The following is a 22221-nucleotide window of genomic DNA, read 5'->3' as shown; positions in this document are numbered from 1 at the left end:
TTATCCTCAATTACAGTGTTTTCTTTTTCAACGGACCCTTCCAGCTTCAAAATTGTTAAAGGACATACTCTTCTCCACATAATAAAATTACGGTATTTCCTAAATAGAAATTCATATTTTATAAAGAAAGCAGAAGATACAACTTTCGTTTGATATGGTTTTTTGACTCTGAAGTCCAAAGAAAGAGCCTCATGACATATAGAACTTTGGACGAGTTCATTTATTTTGTTACAGTGTAGAATTTCCACTTCCACAGAGGAGAGCGGAGCCCTTTCTTTTTTGTTCGCTATGATGCGATTGTCATCTCTATCTCTACTGCAATCAGCATAGGATTTACCCAGGTCAGTTCAACTTGGTTCAACTATTACCAAGTTCAGTTCAACTCAGTTCTACTATTATCACACTCCATTCAACCGCACAACTCTTTATTAGCTACCTGCTACACACAAGACACTAAGAAGATTTCCAAAATGAGTATGACTGTGGCCTTTTTTTCTCAAAGTGGTAGTGAAGCACAAAAGAAGATTAACTATAAAACACTGTGGCAATTTGGAAATGGTTAGACAGTAATACAGGTGATAAAATAAATGCTAGAGCAAGATTAACACCATATTAGAAGTTGAAAAGGGCCCATGGAGTTAAAGAAAAATGGGTGTACATAAAGCTAGGAACCATCACTGGACCTTGAGGGAAATTCCAAGAGTATGCTGTTACTGTTTTCTCTATAGAGTAAAGGCATAAAAATAAAAGAACGGGTATGTTTGGGAATAGAAAATGAGCTAGGTTTTGCTGGAATCCTGGAATTAAAAAGAATTGCTGAAGTTAATACCAGAAAAGTAGATGGGATCCAGAATATAGGGCTCTAAAATCCCAAACTGGTCTTTAGTATTTAATTTATTAGATAACGAGAAACCATTGAAGCCTTTTGATAAAGGAAAGGAAATGACTGGGGTTGTAACTTCAGAGGATAAATCTCAAAGCTCTGAGATCCTGAGTACAGATAAAAAAAGGAGAAAAGTTGAAGGCAATGAGAACTGTGAGAATAATATTTTCCTATTTCTCAACAATTAACTGCATTGAATTGAAATAAAGGCCAGGTTCTGGAACTTGATCTGTTTGCAGTGAGACTGAGGTTGGACACTAGACCTACAACTAGGACACTCAGGTAATGGGGAATATATAAAGCTACAAGAGTACAGGAGATAGTCCAGGCCATTAGGTGTGATGGCAACAGTCAACCAATTTATATTCCAAATGTGCAGCTTATGCTGAGGACCTCATTTCTCCCTAATCCGCTAGTGGTCTGAGGATAAGTCTGAGTTTATGTGCTCACAGAAGCAGAACCTGGGACAAGAACTTTTACAAGTAGTTTATTTGGGACGTGTTTTCTAGGCAGCAGGAGTGAGAGAGAAAAGGCAGTGAGACAGTAAAGGAGGAGAAGTCAATAAAAGGTATAGTACAGCAGTCACTGATGTGACAACAGGGCTTGACTGAGCAGAATCTTCTAAGAAATGTAAAGAAGGTCTCCAAGAATTGACCACTTGAAGGAATGGGTGTTGGCGCATTTATCCTCCAACGCCTGATCTTTTGGTTGAGGATTGCCTGGGAATAACACCTCTGCTCTTGGGGCTACACTTGTGCACAGGGTTTCATGGAGCATTCTTGGTTGGTAGTTGGCTCAGCTGAACTTGCCATTCTCTTTCACAGATGTTTCCAAGGCAGTTAACCAAAGCCTTGGAACAGTTAACAACTGCATAGCCTTACAGTTACCACTGGCCCTTCCTATACATATTCTTGGGATACTGCATGCTTCCCTACCCACTTGTACCTCATCCAACCCAGTAATTGTGATGTTACAGTTCACGAGGTATTATCACCATCCCATTCACCAACAGCAAAGGTATGCCTGGTATGCCTGACCATGAGTGATCTAGCTCCTAAATTCTGTCTTGTGGATCTGCCTTCTGGCACTACTTCTAGTATCAACTGCCTCTCTCTCCAGTTTGGGTTCTCCTCAAAGCAGTGCTTGTGACGAGGATGTTGGTGCAGGTAGGGGATTTAGGAAGTCACCCCGGGATTATAAATGAATGGGTAGGGAAAATGAGACAAGTATGGGGAAAAAAGTTAATTTAAGGGTGCATTTTGAAGATGGTAATGAAATTAGTAAGGAGTTTAGTAATTAGTTACTTCCATTGTAACTAATGAAGTTAGTTGATTCCAAAGGGACGCCTGAGAAATATCCAAAGTATCTCTTAGAATTTTCCACCTGAAAGTCAATGAGATGGATCTCTTATCCACAAGCTCTCAGACCCCATTATTGAGAGTTGTCCCTAGAGGTGTTAATGCCCTCCCATTTAGGCTTGTGCAAGACACGTGGATTCTCATAGAATCAGGAATAAAAAGTAGAAGGTAAGGGGCACTCATACAATGTAGGACATTGTCACCATAACATTAGTTGGCACTTATAAAGAACTGTTCACCAGTGCTACAGCTGATACAAGAAGTGGACTGAGAAGACGTGACCCAGTGTACCAGAGACCACTGCCTGAATCTGTTTCTGTAGCTGCCAGAATGCCTACATTTTACTAGGAAGCCTGAGTACTATAATGGATCCTCACCTCCTTTGCATGATGGTCCCTAGTCATTACCCAGGGAGATGGTCCTTACTCTCAGAACTAGCTTTATCATCTCCTGATCCTAGTGCTTCAGTCTGCACTGCCGACAAAACTTCTCTTGGCTCTTGTCTATATTACTAGGAATGCATGGCAATTTCTGTTGAAAAATGGGAGGTGACATGGGCTGGTACTTCAAACCAGATTTCCTGCCTTGCCCTCCCTGATGACAGTCATTATTCCAACTCTCTTTCCAACTGTATGTTTCAACAGGAAATGTATCCTGGCTGAGCTTGTCCTCTGCACACCAGTGTAGCGCCACTTACTGGCTTTCTAGGGCCTAGAATCTAGACAGGCTAGATTCTGCATTGTTAGTTGCATCTTCGCTATTTGACCTGCTGAAAGGGCCTAGCCTTGCTCTAAGCCACTCCCCTAATGTTGTGAATTGTCAAAGGAAGACTTGGCTTTCCCTTTCTGAGACGATGTTCAGTTCCTTCCAAATTCTGGTGTGCCAAAATGAGCATTAGGCGACTTGCCATGCCACCCTCTTCCACGTTCAGCTGTCCGGCCTGAGTCTTCCTTTAAAATTATAAACTCGGCATTGAGATAACTTTCTCCTACAACTAAATATTTTAATCAGCCCACAGTGCAGATGTGTGCTACGTAGAGTTACTTAGAAAGCTTACATGACCCAGAGTGGGTTGTGTGGTAAATTTTGCACAACATAAGGAAGGAAAGCATGTGATTTTCTCAAAGTGATCTCAGTCTTTTCCTATTGAGATCCTATTATTGTAGATGTGGGAAATGAAATGTTTGATTTTTTTTTTTTTTTCCAAAAGATCTGTTTCTACCAGTTTAGAAGCTAATCACATTCAGTTTTTTAAGGTTTCTTCCCATTCCCCTTCCATTTCCTGATATACTGGAGCAGGGACTTCTGTTTAGAGTTCTGCCCTCCAGGTTTTTGCCAGGCCCTGGCCTTCCAACCCATTTCATCTGTCACTGGCAATGCCAAGTGTCTCTGCTGGGTAGTGTTTTCTGTGGCTTTCTGTTATAAAGTCACATTAACTCTGGTGACCCCTGGTTAGTTCCCCAGGTAAGCAATCTCAGCTGCCTTTTACACAACCCAGAAAGGCAGAAGAAGATGTCTAGATTTTCTAACCCCACATCAGGCTGGGAGTGGGGGGGAACTATCTTAGGTCCATCTGCCTCAGTCACTCCTACGCTAAAACACCGGTGCCACATTAGGCACTGCCCATGTTGGCTGAGAAGCTGGCCCGAAAGGCACATAGTCCTCCCAGGAAGGGAAGAACAAGAGTCATGCTCTTGGTTTTCCCCCAGAAATATCCTGGTGAGTCTTCCTCATACCCTTCTCTATCCCCACACCCTCTGCCCAAACCACATTCAACCCAGGGTAGATAAATGGAGAGTAAAGGCAGTGGAATTCCACTCTTTGTTTTTCTCCTCCTGTTCTGCTCTTCAGCAGCGAGTGGTAGTAAGCAGAGACCCAGTCTTCCTGTATGCTGCAAATTTTTCTTCAGTCGTACCTTCTGTCTCCTTTCTCTACAGATTGTAGTAAAATTATGCCGAGAACTCCAAGATCTCTTTTTTTTTTTTTTTTTTTTTGAGACGGAGTCTCGCTCTGTCACCCAGGCTGGAGTGCAGTGGCGCAATCTCGGCTCACTGCAAGCTCCGCCTCCCGGGTTCACGCCATTCTCCTGCCTCAGCCTCTCCGAGTAGCTGGGACTACAGGCGCCCGCCACCACGCCCGGCTAATTTTTTTTGTATTTTTAGTAGAGACGGGGTTTCACTGTGTCTCGATCTCCTGACCTCGTGATCCGCCCCCCTCGGCCTCCCAAACTGCTGGGATTACAAGCGTGAGCCACCGCGCCCGGCCTCAAGATCTCTTATAGATATATAAAGCAAAAATTGGGAATTTAGAAAACACAGTTTTCTTTGTTTAAAAAAAATCAAGCTTTCACAAATATTCTCTCACTGAAATCTCAGAAGAAAATCTAATACAAAATTCTAAGTAGGACAGGATCTCCTTTAACCTAAACCAGTGGTTCCTAACTGGATGGGCATTACAGTCACTGGAGCAGGTTTTAAGGATACTAACATCCAGGTGCTGTGCCGCAGGTCCATTCCTCAGAGATTCTAGAATCAACCTGGGCAAAGGTATTTTTTAAAAACTTCCCAGCAATTCTGATTTTTAGACAGGATTGAGAGTTACTGGTCTAAGACTGCTATGTGTCTTCCTTCTGAACAGGAGAATACCACTGAGTTCATGTGTGGGGAGAAAAAAATGACTTACTGAGAATTATAAAAAGAATAATAGTATTTCAAGATTAGCGTCCTATTACAACTCTTAGACACTCTACAAAACAGTTATCGGATCAATGATTTCATGTTATTATCCTCATAATCCTTTTATGTGGATGTTATTATTGACTACATTTAATTGAAAGGGGAAGTGGAGCTCAAAGACCAAATAAGCAAAGAGTTTATCACTTAAATAGTGGAGAACAAAACACAAATCTTGATTCTTGATGTTAGTAGTTGTCATTTATGACATCATCAACATGACCAAAGAATTACTTTTCTCATTATTAAATTAGAGATTTTAAACATTACGAAATATATAACCTGAGAAATAAAGGTTTCCAATGATCCCACCTCACAGGCATAATCACTGCTAATGGCTAGATGTGTACCTTTCCAGATTTTTTTCTGTGCATACACAAACAGATATCAATAAAGCACTATTTACCCTAACAAGATGACACTGTATACAATTTTGAGACTTTTTCTCCTAAAAATATATTCTATAAATCTCTCTCTCTCTCTCTCTCTCTCTCTCTCTGTGTGTGTGTGTGTGTGTGTGTGTGTGTGTGTGTGTGTGTGGTGTACCTCATTCTTTTTATGGCTTATGTATTTCATTGTAAATAATTAACACTTGAGTTGTTTCCAACTTCTTGCTATTACAGATAATGCTGTAATGAACAATCTTGTAAATATATGTTTGGACAATTATAAAAATGTTTCAGAAAAATTAATTCCCATGAGTAGAATTTCCAACTTTAATGGTATACTTTTTTTATTTTAATAGAGTTTATCAAATTTCTCTCCAAATAAGTTGTACCAATTTACAGTTACTTCAACAATATATAGCAATGTATGGCTTCCCCACCTCGGCTACACTGGGTATTATCAATCTCTTTAAAATGTGCTGATCTGATAAGTTAACGTGGATACCATTGTTAATTGAATTTACATTTATCTGCTTATTGAGATTGATCATCTTTTTACACAGGGCTTTTGGCCATGTATAATTCCCTTTCTGTGAACCACCTACCTGTTTTGCTCATTTTTCTGTAAAATTGTTTGACTTTTCCTTCCTGATCAGTGAAAGATCTCCAAATACTAGAGAAATTAGCTATTTGGCTATCATATATGTAATAAAATATGGCATTATTTATGAATTCTGGTTTTGTCCAGGATGGTTTTGGTATATGGGTGTATGTGTTTCCTTTTTATAAATTAGAAGTTTTTATTTTTTAAATCATCATATTTATCTGTTTTCGTATATTACATTTTGTTTTACATCATAAGAAAAGGATTTTTTCCACCTATTATAAACATTAATTAAACATAAATTATGTTTTTCTCATACTTTGATGGTTTTTTTTTTTTTTTTGCTATATTTAAATCTTGCATTTGCCTTAACTTCACTGTAACCAGTAGACTCAGGTTTACATTCTTCCAAATGACTAGTCACTTTTTCAACACCATTTTTTTAATAACCTACCTTTTCCCACTAACTAGAAATGCAACTTTGTCTGTACTGAGAAACAGAAAAATACGTATAGACAGATAGATTCCTAGCCTCTCAGTTCTATTCTAATGATGTGTCTTTCCCTGTGCCACGTGAATATTCTGTTAATTTCTAGAATCATACTACATTTAGATGTCTAGTAAAAGTATCCTCATTTCTGGATCCTACTGAGTTTTATTAAATAATTTTCCTGAATCTTTTCCCCTGTGTCACTTTTTCAGTTGATCTTTCAAATTACTTTTAGCATATTTTAAAATAAAACAACCTGTTGGGCTTCGATTGCTCAAACTATCCCTTTTCTCTATCCTCGCTGCATCCTGGGTATATGGAATCCTAACTCTGCTCTTTGCTTTCAGACAGCCCTGAACCTTCTAATTCTCAGCTGCCAAAGTGAGCTTTCTAGTTCCCAGATTTAATCAGTTCTATTTGCTGCTGAATACTTGCAATAACTTTTCATTCTTTTCAGGATGCAATCCAACATGTCAATGTAACTTTCAAAACCTCCATCTACTTTTTCATCTTGACTATGTACCACTTCTCACCTCACTCAACGTCTTTCTCCCAGTCATTACAAAACTTTCTGTAGATCCCATACCAAGACGTCTTCTCTCTACTCTGTGTTTTGACACATCCTTCCTTGCCTGGACTGCCATCCCCTACTTGACTCACACTCACCTTGTGTTGGACAAGTGTCTCCTTCTCTGGGAAGCTGACATTAAACCCCTGTTCTACTCTATGTTAGATGTGCTTTCTTCATCAGAACCCCACTATTGGGCATTATCAGGATATACCAGACTGTATTAAAATTGCCAGTTCATTTAAATCTCTCCACTAAACAAGAAGCCCCTTTGGGCTGCCATCTGTGTCTTTATTTCCAGAGTATATCATACTATCTATCATGTAATAAACCTTTAATTTTTGTTTCCTGAGCAAATGAATCGAAAGTGAAACAAGCTAGGATTCATTTTATTTTAACTGGGTTCCACAACAAGAGGCAGCTGGTTGACTAAATCCCAGTCTTAATTTTGATGCTATTTTAGCAGAGTGCAGATAGTTTGGCCAGGAAGTGATCCCATAAAGGACAGCAATGCATGTGAAAAGTAAGACAGAGAAAAGGGAAATGTTAAGAAACTATTGAGATAGGGGAAACTAGGCCTGCATCCAGCTTGAGACATTTGAGAAACTCTGGAAGTTACCTCAGAACTTCCCAGAACCGCCCTTCTGAAGAGTGAAGAGGCTAAAACATCCATCCACTGACTCTAGTCCAAGAGTTGTCCCCAGGCGTATTAACTTATGCCACACTTCTAGGTTGTGCCTGTGTGCAGCCAAGCAAAAGCACGTGGAACTATGAAAGACCTGGGACAGAGAAGCGGATAGGCACAGACACTGACATGAGAAGCAGTCAGCATTCAGGTGAACTCAGAAGAGGGCCGAGGATTCAGGCACAGCATCTGCTATGGTAGCCCACCAGCAAACAGAACATGTGCAAATGAATATTTGATATGACCTATTTGAATATTCTTTGGCAACAAGGAATGTTTTCTATTTCCTTCAAAATACTTAAGGGCTATAGACATAAATGCTATCTGATTCAGTGTGATGGTGGACAGAAAAACTCTCCGAAGGAAAGCTGTGTGTTTTAAATATTCTGTGTTACTATTCAGGGATCCATCATTTTCCCATTGTAAAACATACATTTGTTCAGACCTGTGGAATTATGACATTTGTTTTATTATGATCATGTCTATTTTGACATCTTTGTCTGTATAGCTTCATAGCCATAGGTATCCATTATGATGCTCATCATCATGTGGTTCACATCCATAATAACATCATCAGTGATTTGAGGACACTTCAGCTGCATTAATTTTTTTCAAAGAGGGCAAGTAGCAGACTTCACAGGTGACCTTTACTCAGTGCCTGCTATATATAGAGTTCTTTATTAGACTCTATGGCCATACATAGAATAAAGAATGTATAATTTAACAACATTATATACTGCTTAGAGAACAGATATTCTTATGTTTTAAAAAAAATAGCTATCTATCTGTTCAAAAGATGCAGATATCAAGTTAATCTTAAAAAAAACTTGGAGTTTTAAAAAAATTCTTATTTTTAGTAAATGTGTCATAATTCACATTATTAGGGATACAGAGTGATATTTCAATATATGTGTACAATTTGTAGTGATCAAATCAGGGTAATTATCAATCCATCACCTCAAACATTTATTATTTTTCTGTGGGGAACATCCAACATCTCTTCTAGCTTTTTGAAAATATACAGTAAACTATTGTTAACTATATTCTTTTTATGGTGTTATAAACCACTAAAACGTCTTGCTCTTACCGGGCTGTAATTTTGTATCTGTTAACTAACTTTTCCCTATTCTTGCCCTCCACCATTGCCAGTCTCCAGTAACCACAATTCTAATTTCTACTCCCATGAGCCCAATTTTTAAACTCCCACATATGAATGAGAAATGCAATACTTACCTCTGTGCTTATTTTACTTAACCTGCTGTCTCCCGGGCTCATCTATGTTGCTGCAAATGCCAAGATTTTGTTTGTTTTTATGAGTAAATAAAATTGTATTATGCATATATATCACATTTTCTGTATCCATTCATCTGCTGATGAACATTTAGATTGAGTCTATATCTATTGTGAATAATGCTATAATAATCATGGGGGTTCACATATCTCTTTGATGAACTGGTTTCCTTTTATTTGAATAAATACCCAGTATAGTGGGATTGCTGGATCATATGGTAGTAATATTTTTAGATTTTTGAGAAATTTCCCTACTGTTTTCCATAATGTCTGTACTAAACTACATTCCAACAATAGTGTATAAGAGTTTCAATTTCCTTTCATCCTCACACATTCTGGTGAATTTTATTTTGTTACTTTTGTGTGTGTGTGTGTGTTTTTTAAGAGACAGGGGTCTCACTATGTTGCCCAGGCTAGCTTCAAACACCTGGGCTCAAGGAAGCCTCCACCACATCCTCCCAAGTAGCTCGGACTACAGGCATGCACCGCCATGCCCATTTGCTATATTTTTGATAATAGACATACTAAGGAGAGTGAGATAATATCTCACTGTGGCTTTGATTTGCAGTTCTCTAATTATAGTGATATTGAGCACTTTTTCATATATGTATTGGCCATTTATATGTCTTATTTTGAGAAATGTCTATTCAAATCATTTTCCCATTTTACAGTCAGATTATTATTATTATTGCTGTTAAGCTGTTTGGGTTCCTTGTGTATTCTGTATATTAGTTCCTCATTGGATGTATGGTTTGCAAATATTTTCTCCCATTCTACAGACTGTCTTTTCACTATGTTGATTGTTTTCTTTGTTGTGCAAAGGAAACAATCCTTTGCACAAGCAAGGAGAAAGCTTTGCTTTTTAGTTTGATGTAGTCTCATTTGTCTATTTTGTTTTTTGTTGTCTGTGCTTTTGAAGTCTTACCCACAAAAACTTTTCTAAAAGATCAATGTCCTGAAGCAATTTCTCCATGTTTTTCCTAATAGTCTTTTAGTTTTGGGTCTATATTTAAGTCTTTAATTCATTTTGAGTTGATTTTTATATATAGTGAAAGATAGAAGTCTAGTTTCATTCTTCTTCATATGGATATACAGTTTACTAAGCATCATTTACTGAAGAAGATGTCCTTTTTCCAATGTAAGTTCTTGGCACCTTTGTTGAAAATCAGTTGGCTATAAATACATGGATAATTTCTGAATTCCCTGTTGTGTTCCATGGGTCTATGTGTCTGTTTTTATACCAATGCCATGCTCTTTTGATTACTATGAATTTGTAGTACATTTTGAAGCCAAGTAGTGTGATGCTTCTAGCTTAGTTCTTTTTGCTTAACATTGCTTTGGTTATGTGGGCTCTTTTGTGGTTCTATGTGAATTTTGGGATTGTTTTTTCTATTTCTTCAAGTAATTTCCTTGATATTTTGGTAGGGTTTGCACTGAAACTGTAGACTGCTTTGGATAGTACGGTCATTTCAACAATATTAATTCTTCCATTCCATGAGCACAGAATCTTTTCATTTTTTTAATTCCTCTTCAATTTCTTTCATTACTGTTTTATAGTTTTCATTGTAGAGAGCTTTCACCTTCTTAGTTAAATTTATTCCTAAGTGGGGTTTTTTTTGGTCACCATTATAAATGGGATTTCTCTTTTGATTTCTTTCTCATCTACTTTGTTTCACTGGGGTTTGGAAACACTATTGATTTTTGTATGTTGATGTGTATCCTGCAAATTTACTGAATCTGTTTATCAGTTCCAAGAGTTTTTTGGTGGTGTCTTTAGGTCTCTTAACAAATGGTTTCCTCTACCTTGAATATTTTTAATCTTTTTTAATAATTCGTATTTGCCTTTTAAGATTAGCTGGATCGTTACCTCCTTATTAATTTCCTATAACTAGTGTCATAGGGATCCCCCCACCTCCTGGGACCTAACCTGCTGCAACATGGCACCATTTTGAGAGCAGAGCCACTACCAGAATACATCACATCCCGGGATCCAGTAGTCTCTGCATCTGCATTTCCCTGGGGCTTTGTCATCTTATAGTTCTAGAGGTCAGAAGCCAAATAGAGATCCCACTGGGCTAAAATCAACATATTAGTAGGGCTGAATTCCTTCTGGAAACTCTAGAACTCATTTTCTAGCCTTTTTAAGCTTCCCCATGCCACCTTCCTCAGGGTTTCCCTTTTTTCACCTTGAAAGCCATCAGTGTAGTATCTTCCCTCCTTTCTTATCTCTATTCATATTCTTCATCTTCTCTCTCTGACTAACTCTACTGCCTCCCTCTCATAAGGATCCTAATGGTTACATTGGGTTTACCAGTGTGATTTGCATAAATCTCCTGAACTCAAGATAGTTAACTTAATCACATCTGCAAAGTCCCTTTTACCATAAAAGGTAAAATATTCACTATCCAAAGATTAGGATGTTGAGATATTTGGGGGGACCATTATTTAGCCTACTATACCTTCTCTTCAAATATGACCTGATCTCTTGAGTTAGAATTTGTTCCTCTTTCTCTGGATTTCAGAATCGTGATTATGTATTTCCAATATGAGAATTTTTAGAATGACTTCGAAATTTGGGGTAATCTTTCTACCTTTACTGTTATTTTCTTGGTGACAAAATTGTGCATTTCATCTATGCAGTCAAACAGGCCTGAATCTGGACCCAGATCTCCACTGATAGTGGAACCAGATACCTGGTCCAGATCTCAGCTTTACCACCTATCAGTGAGAAGCAGCCCCAATTTTTCAGTTTCCTCAACTGTAACATGTGTGTAATTATAGTATTTACTACAAAGATTTATTGTATTAATGAATATATGGAAATGGCTTATAACAGTGATAAGCACATACTATTCACTCAAAACTGTTAGTTATTATTACTTTCCACTTGTGAGATTATTGTAGAATTAAAGAGACAGTAAATAAAGCTATAGCACAATGCCTGGAACATAGAAAATTATCCCTACATTCTAGTTTTTTATTTATCATCATAACCTGTATTAAACACAACAGGTTAAAGTCAAATAGAGTGAAGAAAATACTGTTTCAAAGGTAGGACTTTAGTGAAATGCACTCAACTTTATGCTAATAATCTGATGTTTCAGGCTTTCTTATTCTCAGACTTAGTATGGTTATAGGGTTAAAAGATATGAAAGGCCAATAGTGTTGCAAGGGATATATTTTATTAGTTTCATTAATGAAATTTTAATAGCAATAAATTCAGGCTTTTAAATATTACAAAGTATTTTCAAATATCTCATGGGGCCTTGATGTTAGCTTCAGGAAGTATCTAGCAACCTAATGGCTATTTGATTAGACTTCTTAGACTATTATTATCCTTGTCACCTAATAGTGCTTTAGTCCTTATATCATAGGATCTTCAAGTATTATTCATTTGTTTCCAAAGCAAATTGAGCTACTCCACTCAAATGATTACAGTAAATAGAATAGAAACTTGTGGAATCATCTTCCTCTCTCGTAAATGAAGTAACAGCAAAACAGCGCAGCATCTCAGCTGTTCCAGGTTCCTCAAATAAGTTTTACTTTTGCAAAACGAACCTCTAACTTCCTATATTCTCTGTTCTGCATTATAAGCAACATGACCAGCAGCCACGTTTGTTGCAATTTTTTAAATATGTGGAAAAAAAGCAAGATATCAACCATGTATTACCTTAACCAAGATGCCAAATTATCTAACTTGTTTCTCCAGGCAAGCAGCCCAACAACAGGGACAGCTCCCAGGAGCCAGTCAAGGTTGTCTGTCTGTCCATCCACTCAGGACATCTGCAGGTAAGTGCTGAACAAATTATCTTAATCTATATTCTTTGGATCAATATTCGTATTCTTGTTTTTTGTTCTGAGAATGTGTGTCTCTTGCTTCTGCTTTACATGGTCCATAGAAAATTTATACTGGCTATTTTTTTTTCATTTAGTTCATTTTCTTCAATTGATCTTTATTTATCTACCTCTAGTCCATGCTGTCATTTTCATCATTCTCTCTCTCTGTTTTTCCATGGCTTTCCTCTCCATTCCCATTTCCCATCCTTTGCCTGCTGCTCTGTCTAGATCTGCCATCTTGCATGACATGTCAGAAGAGTCATTTGAGTATTGCACCCCTGTCATGGTGCTGAGCCCTGCTAGGAAGGAGTCTGGTAAGAAATCAGTAAAACAAAGACCTAGGAGGAGGAGAAAAGCCTCTGAGAGATATGAGCATGCTGCAGAAGAACAAATAAGAGGGAGAAAAAATGACTTTCACCTTCAAATCTCAAGCCCCAGATGGAGGGAACTTTACACAGATTCTTCAGATTCATCTTCCACAGATGAGAGTCATTGGATTCAGGCAAAAAGAAGAGCCCAGGTTAAATTCAGACTGTCAAGAAGAAGGAGGAGAAATAATAATAAGCTGTGTGAAAACTTAGCTGGGTCTTCTGCTCCTAACGGAATTGAGCTCGTTGATCTGGGATCCAAAGGTAAAGAGCAACAAGAGCTGACTGAATGTGAGAGTTGCTCTTTAAATCTCCACAGAGGAAAACGTACAAGGTACCAAGAATGCAGCACTTCTCTGACTCAAGGATCCTCTGAAATTAAGAGATCCTCAAGGAATCATGAGAAGAACAAAGGTAGATATCACCACAGAGATCCTCAGCTCTTGCAAAGTCTTAGGAAAAATGAAATAATAAAGAAGAAATTTTCAGAAACAGATTCCAGCACTGAAATACTAGGAGTTCCAGAAGGCAGCAAGGACATGAATGATGCAGGGCTCCAGGTGAATAACCCTGTTCAGAAGTCTCCTGCCACCTATGACGATGGGTGTGATAATTTAGAAGTATGCAGGTCAGTCACTGTAGAGAAAGGCTTGATGTTATCCAAATATAGTTCTTTTTGCAGTGAGTTAGGTGCGTGTTTGACATCTACCCTCAAAACTTAACATTTATTTACACTGTTCTTTTTCTGATTGGATATAAAAGGAGAAAAGGTGGGTATGAAAAGAATAATGCAGATGTAAACATGGGTTTGAAAGCTGTTACCAAGTACAATTAGATATCCCCTTCCTTTTAACTGAATAATGATTTATCCTAGCTGAGTCTTGCACTCATTCTAGTTATGACAGTAATAGTGGGGGAATTAAGAGTGAGACTGTGTGAAATGTTAGACTTTTCAATGCAAATTTGGTGAACTGCTGGCATCCTGACAGAAAGATATTCAAGGCTTGAGTTCTTTAAGGTCAGATTTTTGTATCAGAAAATAATCTTCTCTGCAGTTGGCTTTAATTTGTTCTCCAATTGTTTGACTCGGCAGGGTAATTGAAGACTCAAAGGACACAGAAACAGGTCAGGGACATATCAGTGGGGTTGCAAGAGCCTGTAAGGAAGGGGACCACATTAAGTTTACTGATAAACATATACCAAAAGATTTCAACATGTGGATATTTTTTAGCTATGAGACAGCTTTCTTGCTCTTTCTAACCCAACAGCATACATTTTCAAAATAACCTTATGTAAAAAGAATTATAGGAATATCCATGCTAGTGTGCATAAATGAGACAATTTCAAACAAAAAAATATATTTTTACATTTTCATATTATACCTAATCATTTAAGCTGTTTAGATTCTGTATGAGAGCAAATGAAGATTTTCACTGCACAATACTTGTTATGTTTTGCTTTGCTTTTATAAAAGCAGAAGTTACTTCATAAAATATGTATGCATGTTCATGTGAATTACGTGACCCAGAGAAGGCTGCTCATGTCCATTCAGGGCAGGAGTGAGAAGAATTAAACTCTACATATGAATAATATAAGAATGGTTTGTGTCTCTGAAAGTTTTATAGGATAGTCATTCATAAAATCCTCATTCATTTATGTATTCAAGCATCTATTATGCATTGAGCTTTATTCTAGATGTTGAAAATATTATAGTGAATAAGATTTGTATAGTCTCTAACATCTTACAGCTTATAATTTAATATGGAACAGAGACCCAAAACAAATTCATTTACAGTTGATATATAATTATAATTATGGTAAGAACTATGAAAGCACATAGCAAGGAAGCTTAACCTATTGTGGGAGATGAGACAAAAACTCTCTAAGTAAGTGACAAGCAGGCTAAGGCTCAAAGGATGACAGGAATTGATCAGGAAAGAAGCAGGGAAGACCATCCAGGCAGAGGCTGCCACTAGCAGGAAGCAAGAGGAGAGAAGCAGCTTGGCAATTCAGGGAACATAAAGCTTGCCATTGCAGCTAGGTTGTGGTGAATAGGGGGATGGGTGGTAGAGAGAAGGATGGAGAAGTGGAGAGGGCTCGACTGTACAGGGCCATGTGAAACATGCTAAAGGACTTAAAAGGGATTTACAAAGAAACTCACCGTGTAATTTACCTATAAATGTAAATTTCTTATAATATTTTAATTATGATTTATATGTATATTTGCTGAAAAAGTTAGGGGATGGACTAAACCACTCTTTCTAGTCTGAATGTAGAATTTCCCACTTGCAACCATCTGTTGTCATTCCCTAAATCTAGCTTCCAACATAATCTAGTGAAAGACAGTCAAAGAAGCTAGTTGTAGGCTTAACGGTAATTGGAGAGAAAAATAATGCTTGCAATTAAAGTCGTAGTGACTGGTTCTCCTAACTTAAAAACACTACTCTGGAGAAACATTTTCAAAGACAGGATATTTAACTTAGACTTCTATTAATGAAAGTGAGATAGATGAGCCTATAGGTATTATTTCCTGCTAGAGATTACCATCAAAATATACCAACTAAGCAAATGCTACAGGCAGCATATTACACTAGATGCTGAGGATAAAAAGTAGCAAAAGACCTGATTCTTCCCTTAAGTGGCTTATGATCTAAGTGGCAGAGATTGAACACATACTCGAAAAAAAAAAGCGTGTAAGATAGTACAGGATGAATGTAAGAAGAGGAATACTGCAAGATCTGAAGAAAGATTTGCTGAGATCTGGGAGGATCTAGAAAACCCCTAAAGAAGAAGAGGGACTGGGGCTGAGAAAAATAGAATTTACGTTAGAACTCAAGGTGGGGGAAATGCCATTAGCACAACAGGGATGGGATACTTGCATTTATGAATTTTAAATGAACTTATATGACTAGGTTGGAAAGTTTGCATACATTGATAAAAAATAATTCTTTAAAATAAGACATTTTGAAGAAAACTTACATATTCAGAGTTATTTATTCTGTAAGTCCATGTTTTCAAACTCCCTCAATGGATCTCTTGAGTTCCAAAGAGGCTGCCTCTAAAGCTGAGGTAGGTCAGGGGGATTGTGCTTCCCTCAGCCCATCTTCAGCCAGAATACCTTCATGATTATGTCTCTTACATAGTGGGGTTCTACATAATATTCCTTTAAGAATAAAAAAGGTTCCAGGGCAAAAAAAATATATATATATACACACACACAGAAAGACCTTTTCTAAATAAAATTGGCTTAATGAAGCCACATATACAGTGTAGTCCCCAGTGTCTCTGATAAAGGAACCTAGATTTAGGAGATGGAAGTATCCTGTGTGTTGAGTAGAGTACTAGGACAATAATGGATAAGGAAAGGGAAGAACAAATGGCGAATTAGCATTCCACCAAGTGAATGAGGACAATCTCAGAGTTTGGATTTGGTGAGAGCCTAAGATAGAGGAGTCAAGAATGACTCCAAATCTTGCAACTTGGGACAACAGTAAATGTTGATGTTAATGAACAGAGGCAGAAGACAGAGGCAAGTTGATTTAGGAAAGACATAGTGAGTTCAATTACAGACAAGCTATTTGTGGTTACAATGACATTCCAGGGTCAGCTGTCCAGCAGACAATATGAGACATGTTATTGAACTGCAGCAGAGCAGTCACAGTTGGGTGTGTATAATTTTTCAATAATTAGTGAACTATACACAGCCTGACACTAAACAATGGCATGTGTGCATTTTTTAACACAATGTATTAGCACAAGGTACTAAAGATATTAAACATTGAAAATCTATTCAAGGTCAGGAAGGACATAGAGATTTCGGAATTATTCTCAAGGAGGTAGCAGTGATGCCTGGAAAGTGAATTAAATCACTACAAAAGATCTTGTGTAGGAGAAAAGATATATATGATCTCTAGAAATGGATACAGCCTGAGCACCAGGGTCTTCTATGTAGGCAAAACAATGACCCCCGAGAGAAGCAGCAATTGCCTGTGAACTTGCCCTCTCAGACATGCATAGCAGGAGCAGTCTCAGCCACAACCACAAAAAGAAAGAAGCTCCTAAGCCTTCTTCCTTTTCTGTTCCTGGCGTCTGGTCCCCATATGCACACTCTATTCTGTTTGCCTCCTTCATCACAGCCTTTTTCAGAGAAAGTATCTCTATCAGCCCATTATACCTTAGAGGGAATTTAACTCATCATACTATTATACCCACAGTTACTTCCACAGTACAGTGAAAAAGTATTTGCTTTTTTAAAAAAGGAATTGCATTTAATTAAAAGGCAAACAAACATGAATCAGATCATGTTAGCCCATGATTGACACTTGTTCGTGGCCTGTAAATCGCCCTCAGTGGAAGGTGCAAAATCTTTAATATTTACAAGTCCCTGTTGATCGCTCTATCAGATCTGCCCCTCTAGCTCCACCACCCATCATTAACTATGACCTTTTCATGCTGGTCTGTTTCTAATTCCCTGAAAGTGTTCAGACCTACCCCTTTCGAGACCTAGAATGGCTTTACCTTACCTTCTTGGGTCTTCTCCAGATGATTTCCTATTCTTTCTCAGTTTAAATGCCATTTCTTTAGGAACAGCTTCCTGACCTCCTAACCAACACTCAGGTCCCTGGCAGTCACTTCCATAGCATAACTTTTAATTGCTAAAATATAGGCATTATTATGATTAACTGTGTCAAATTTGTTCACTGCAAAATCCAAAGTACCAGCCGGGCGCGGTGGCTCACACTTGTAATCCCAGCACTTTGGGAGGCCGAGGTGGGAGGATCACGAGGTCAGGAGATCGAGACTATGGTGAAACCCCATCTCTACTAAAAATACAAAAAATTAGCCAGGCGTGGTGGCGGGCGCCTGTAGTCCCAGCTACTCGGGAGGCTGAGGCAGGAGAATGGCATGAACCCGGGAGGCGGAGCTTGCAGTGAGCCGAGATTGCGCCACTGCACTCCAGCCTGGGCGACAGAGTGAGACTCCGTCTCAAAAAAAAAAAAAAAAAATCCAAAGTACCTGGAACAATGCCTGGCAGATAGCACATTCTCAACACGTAGTTTTTGAATGATAGCTTTAGTGAAAATGTACTTTTCTAAGGGAATAATTCTTAGGATGCAAAATCATAGCACTGTATGTTGGACTGCCTCACCTGCTGTAGAGCCAACATGGAAAGAGTACTCTACACCAGCAGTTCTAAAACTTTAGCGAACATCAGTGTCAACTGGAGGGCTTGTTAAAATGCAGATTCCTGGACCCACTCTTAGAGTTTCTGATGCCCTTGCTCTGGGGTTAGGCTTATTAACCTGTATTTTTAAAATGTTCCCAGGTGATTCTGAAGCTTCTGATGCAGGAACCACATTTTGAGAAACACTATTCTATGCTACAAATCGTTCCCATGCTTTAGATAGGAAGAGAAAGGAGAGAAAAGAATCTAAAGAATGTATTTGAAAAGCCAGATGTCTATAGTTTTTTATGATATTCCCTTGAATGCTGACACAAAGCATGACTAGGTTACATTCCTGTACTTCACATCGTTAGACCAATATAGCATGGGTTATGTCACCAAAACCATAGACTGGCAAAGTCCCACCTCTACCAGGAACTCAAATATCATGGTTTGGTTATTGCTTCCCTTCAAATCCACTTCCTCATTTCAACTACTTCCATTTCTATCAGTGAGTCCACTAATTTCCTGGATTTTCCATTTTTGATCTTATTCCTTCCATATTGGATGTGTCCAGTCTCCAACAAAGTACTGTCATTTCTTCCTCCAGATATTGGTGTCTGATCTGTGCTTTTTTTCTCAACCCAGTGTTCCATTCCAGTCCTTCTCTACACTTTCCATCTCTACCATATCCACTTTTTAGCCCATTACCTGTTTTGTTAAGTACTTTTCTAATGGGATAAAATCAACAGAAATCAATTCAAATGAGCTTAAACAAGAAAGGGGTATGTTAACCACACGAACAGTAAAACAAAGTATACAGATGGCTTCAGCAACTCCAGAAACAATGTGGTTCTCTCACTCTCTCTCTCCTTCTCTGTGAGGAGTCATTTCCTCCAACTGCAGACAAACTTCCTATATATATAAGAGGGAAGAGACAGTCTGGCCAGAGGTAGCTTCAGGCTTAACATTTTATCAGCAGTAGCCTAACAGAAAAGAGAAATGTTCTTTTCAAGCACTTATACATGAAATCCCAGGGAAGGCATATAATTAGCCTGCCCTAGGTCACATACCCATCTTTGAGTCAATCACTGACACCAGCAGCATAGGGTATTGTGCTTGGATCAAGTCCTTGAATGGGAAGGCTGGATTTAAAATGTAGCCATCGGCAACCCCTCCAAATCTTATGAATTGGGAAAAGGAAATTTCAACAGCAAAAAGAACTGCAGTAGTACCAGAAGAAGTGAAAAAAGAATTCTGAGCAAGAAAAATAAATGAAACAAAACAGTAATGCTCAACTACACCACCACCAAATGTAGTTCTTCCCCTCTTAAATGTCTCACTCCTCGTCTCCAAATGCTCATATTTAAGCATGCTTCAATATGCACTTCATTTTTATCCTCCTTTATAAAGGAGGATAAAAGGTTTTCTAAGGTTTTCTAAGCTAGTCTGGTCCACAGTGATCTTTTCTCTCTTGGAAATCTCATAATTCTTCTAGTCAGTATCATATATTCTCTACTTTCATGTGTGTCAGCTCTCTTTTCCCTACAGAATAAGTTCCTTGAACATAGGAGTCCTGCCTTACATCTGTTTTGTGCCCTCCACAATACTCAGAACAATTCAGGCAGTGCTCAAACAGACCTTTTGGGACAGCTTCCTAATCAGTGAATGCTAAGAGAGTAGACTTGCAGAAACCATGGAGACAATAATGGGAATTTGGTGTTACAGGGTAAAATAAGTAAGGAACATTGAATTCCACTAATGGTTTCTTTAAAAGAGGAAGAGCCCAAAGATAAGTGATAACTCCTGGTAATGTTCTAGCTCCAGCTTGGGTTGGATGGTGAGTTTGAGGATATACTTTGTGCCATTATGCTATAGCTTTCCTATATGTTATGCATATTCTCATTTTTTAAATTATACTTCAAGTTCTGGGATGCATGTGCAGAACGTGCAGGTTTGTTACATAGGTATAAACGTGCCATGGTGGTTTGCTGCACCCATCAACCCATCATCTACATTAGGTATTTCTCCTAATGCCATCCCTCCCCTAGCCCCCCCAACCCGCAACAGGCCCCAGTGTGTGATGTTCCCCTCCCTGTGTCCATGTGTTCTAATTGTTCAACTCCCACTTATGAGTGAGAACATGTGGCATTTGGTTTTCTGTTCCTGTGTTAGTTTGCTGAGAATGATGGTTTCCAGCTTCATCCATGTCCCTGCTAAGGACATGAACTCATCCTTTTTTATGGCCGCATAATATTTCATGATGTATATGTGCCAAATTTTCCTTATCCAGTCTCTCATTGATGGGTATTTGGGTTGATTCCAAGTCTTTGTGATTGTGAACAGTGCTGCAATAAACATACATGTGCATGTGTCTTGATAGTAGAATGATTTATAATCCTTTGGGTATATACCCAGTAATGGGATGGCTGGGTCAAATGGTATTTCTGGTTCTAAATCCTTGAGGAATCTCCACATTGTCTTCCACAATGGTTAAACTAATTTACACCCCCACCAACAGTGTAAAAGTGTTCCTATTTCTCTACATCCTCTCCAGCATCTGTTGTTTCCTGACTTTTTAATGATCGCCATTCTAACTGGTGGGAGATGGTATCTCATTGTGGTTTTGATTTGCATTTCTCTAATGACCAGTGATTATGAGCTGTTTTTCATATGTTTGTTGGCTGCATAAATGTCTTCTTTTGAGAAGTGTCTGTTTATATCCTTCGCCCACTTTTTGATGGGATTGTTTTTTCTTGTAAATTTGCTTAAGTTCTTTGTAGATTCTGGATATCAGCTCATTTTTTAATTAAGAAATTGTGCCTAAAGCAACCCCTTCTAGCTCTGTCATCACATCTGTGTATTCATTTATTTATACATTTATATAGCAAATAACTTTATTTTTGAATTTGTTCTGTGCCAAGACAATGTCTTAGAAGCTGGAAATAGACAGTAATGGTGTCATCTTTTATGAATTTATATTTCAGTTGCTAAGACAAGTAATTAAACAGACGTAAAAAAAAATCTGTGAATGAAGCTAAAGGAACAACTTGCATCTAGTAGAGCATTTCCCTGAGGAAGTAATAACTAGGGAGAAATCCAAATGAGAAGTAAGAGTAAGCCAAGCAAAGAGAAGGGGTAACCTGTTCCAGGAAAATGATATGGCATGTCTGAACACCCAGAGATGAGTGAGATATGGTATACAAGGATTTCAGTGTAGCCTTGTAGAGAGCCAGGGAGCAGAGGTGGGGGAATCCAATCATGGAGTTCCTTATCAACCATAGTTAGGAATTTGGACTTTGTTCTAACAACAAAAAGAAAGTTTCTGCAGGCCTTTTAAGCAAAAGGATAACACTATCAGACTTGTGTTTTGGAAAATCACTTAGGCTGCTGTTGGAAAATAGATTGGTGGAGGCAAGACCAAAGACAAAGGAAATCAATCAGAAAGCCATGGCTGTGTCCCAAGGAAGAGGGGACAGTGGCTGTGAGAATAAAAAGAAGTGGATGAATTTTTTAAAATGTTTGAAACTAAACCAAGCAAGAATTGGTCACAAATTACATATATATAATTGGTTCTCAGGTTTCTGATTTAGAACACTGGGTAGGTAACCACACCCTTTACTATCAAGAGCAAAACATTGTTTGAGAGAGAGATTTAAAAAGGGAGGATGAGTTCAGTTTGGGATGTGGTAGTTTGAGGTGCAAGAAAAACATCCAAAGAGAGATATTTGGGAGGGAGATATAGGCAAGGTCTAGAGTTCAGAGGAGAGATCTTGATTTAGATGAAGATGAGGAAGTCTTGAGTAGCTAGGTGGTGATTGTCAAGATCCCCCATGGGAATTCTGTAAACTGAGAT

General features: G+C 38.2%; 1 protein-coding gene across 3 annotated transcripts in view; it reads left to right on the top strand.

Moving 5' to 3' along the window:
• The window catches only part of MARCHF1 (membrane associated ring-CH-type finger 1), an 879756-nt gene that overhangs the window by 782969 nt on the left and 74566 nt on the right, over positions 1–22221 (top strand). For 2 of the 3 annotated variants that reach the window (XM_058436859.1, XM_058436860.1), the window contains 2 exons: positions 12706–12785; positions 13062–13829. In XM_058436859.1, coding sequence (XP_058292842.1) covers positions 12706–12785; positions 13062–13829 — 848 coding nt within the window. The remainder of the gene's footprint in view (positions 1–12705; positions 12786–13061; positions 13830–22221) is intronic. The other variant, XM_032148774.2, reaches the window with a different exon arrangement.

Source organism: Hylobates moloch, unplaced genomic scaffold (assembly GCF_009828535.3).
Source record: "Hylobates moloch isolate HMO894 unplaced genomic scaffold, HMol_V3 SCAFFOLD_3, whole genome shotgun sequence".
Lineage (NCBI taxonomy): Eukaryota > Metazoa > Chordata > Mammalia > Primates > Hylobatidae > Hylobates > Hylobates moloch.
This window is presented reverse-complemented; position numbering and strand designations above follow the sequence as displayed.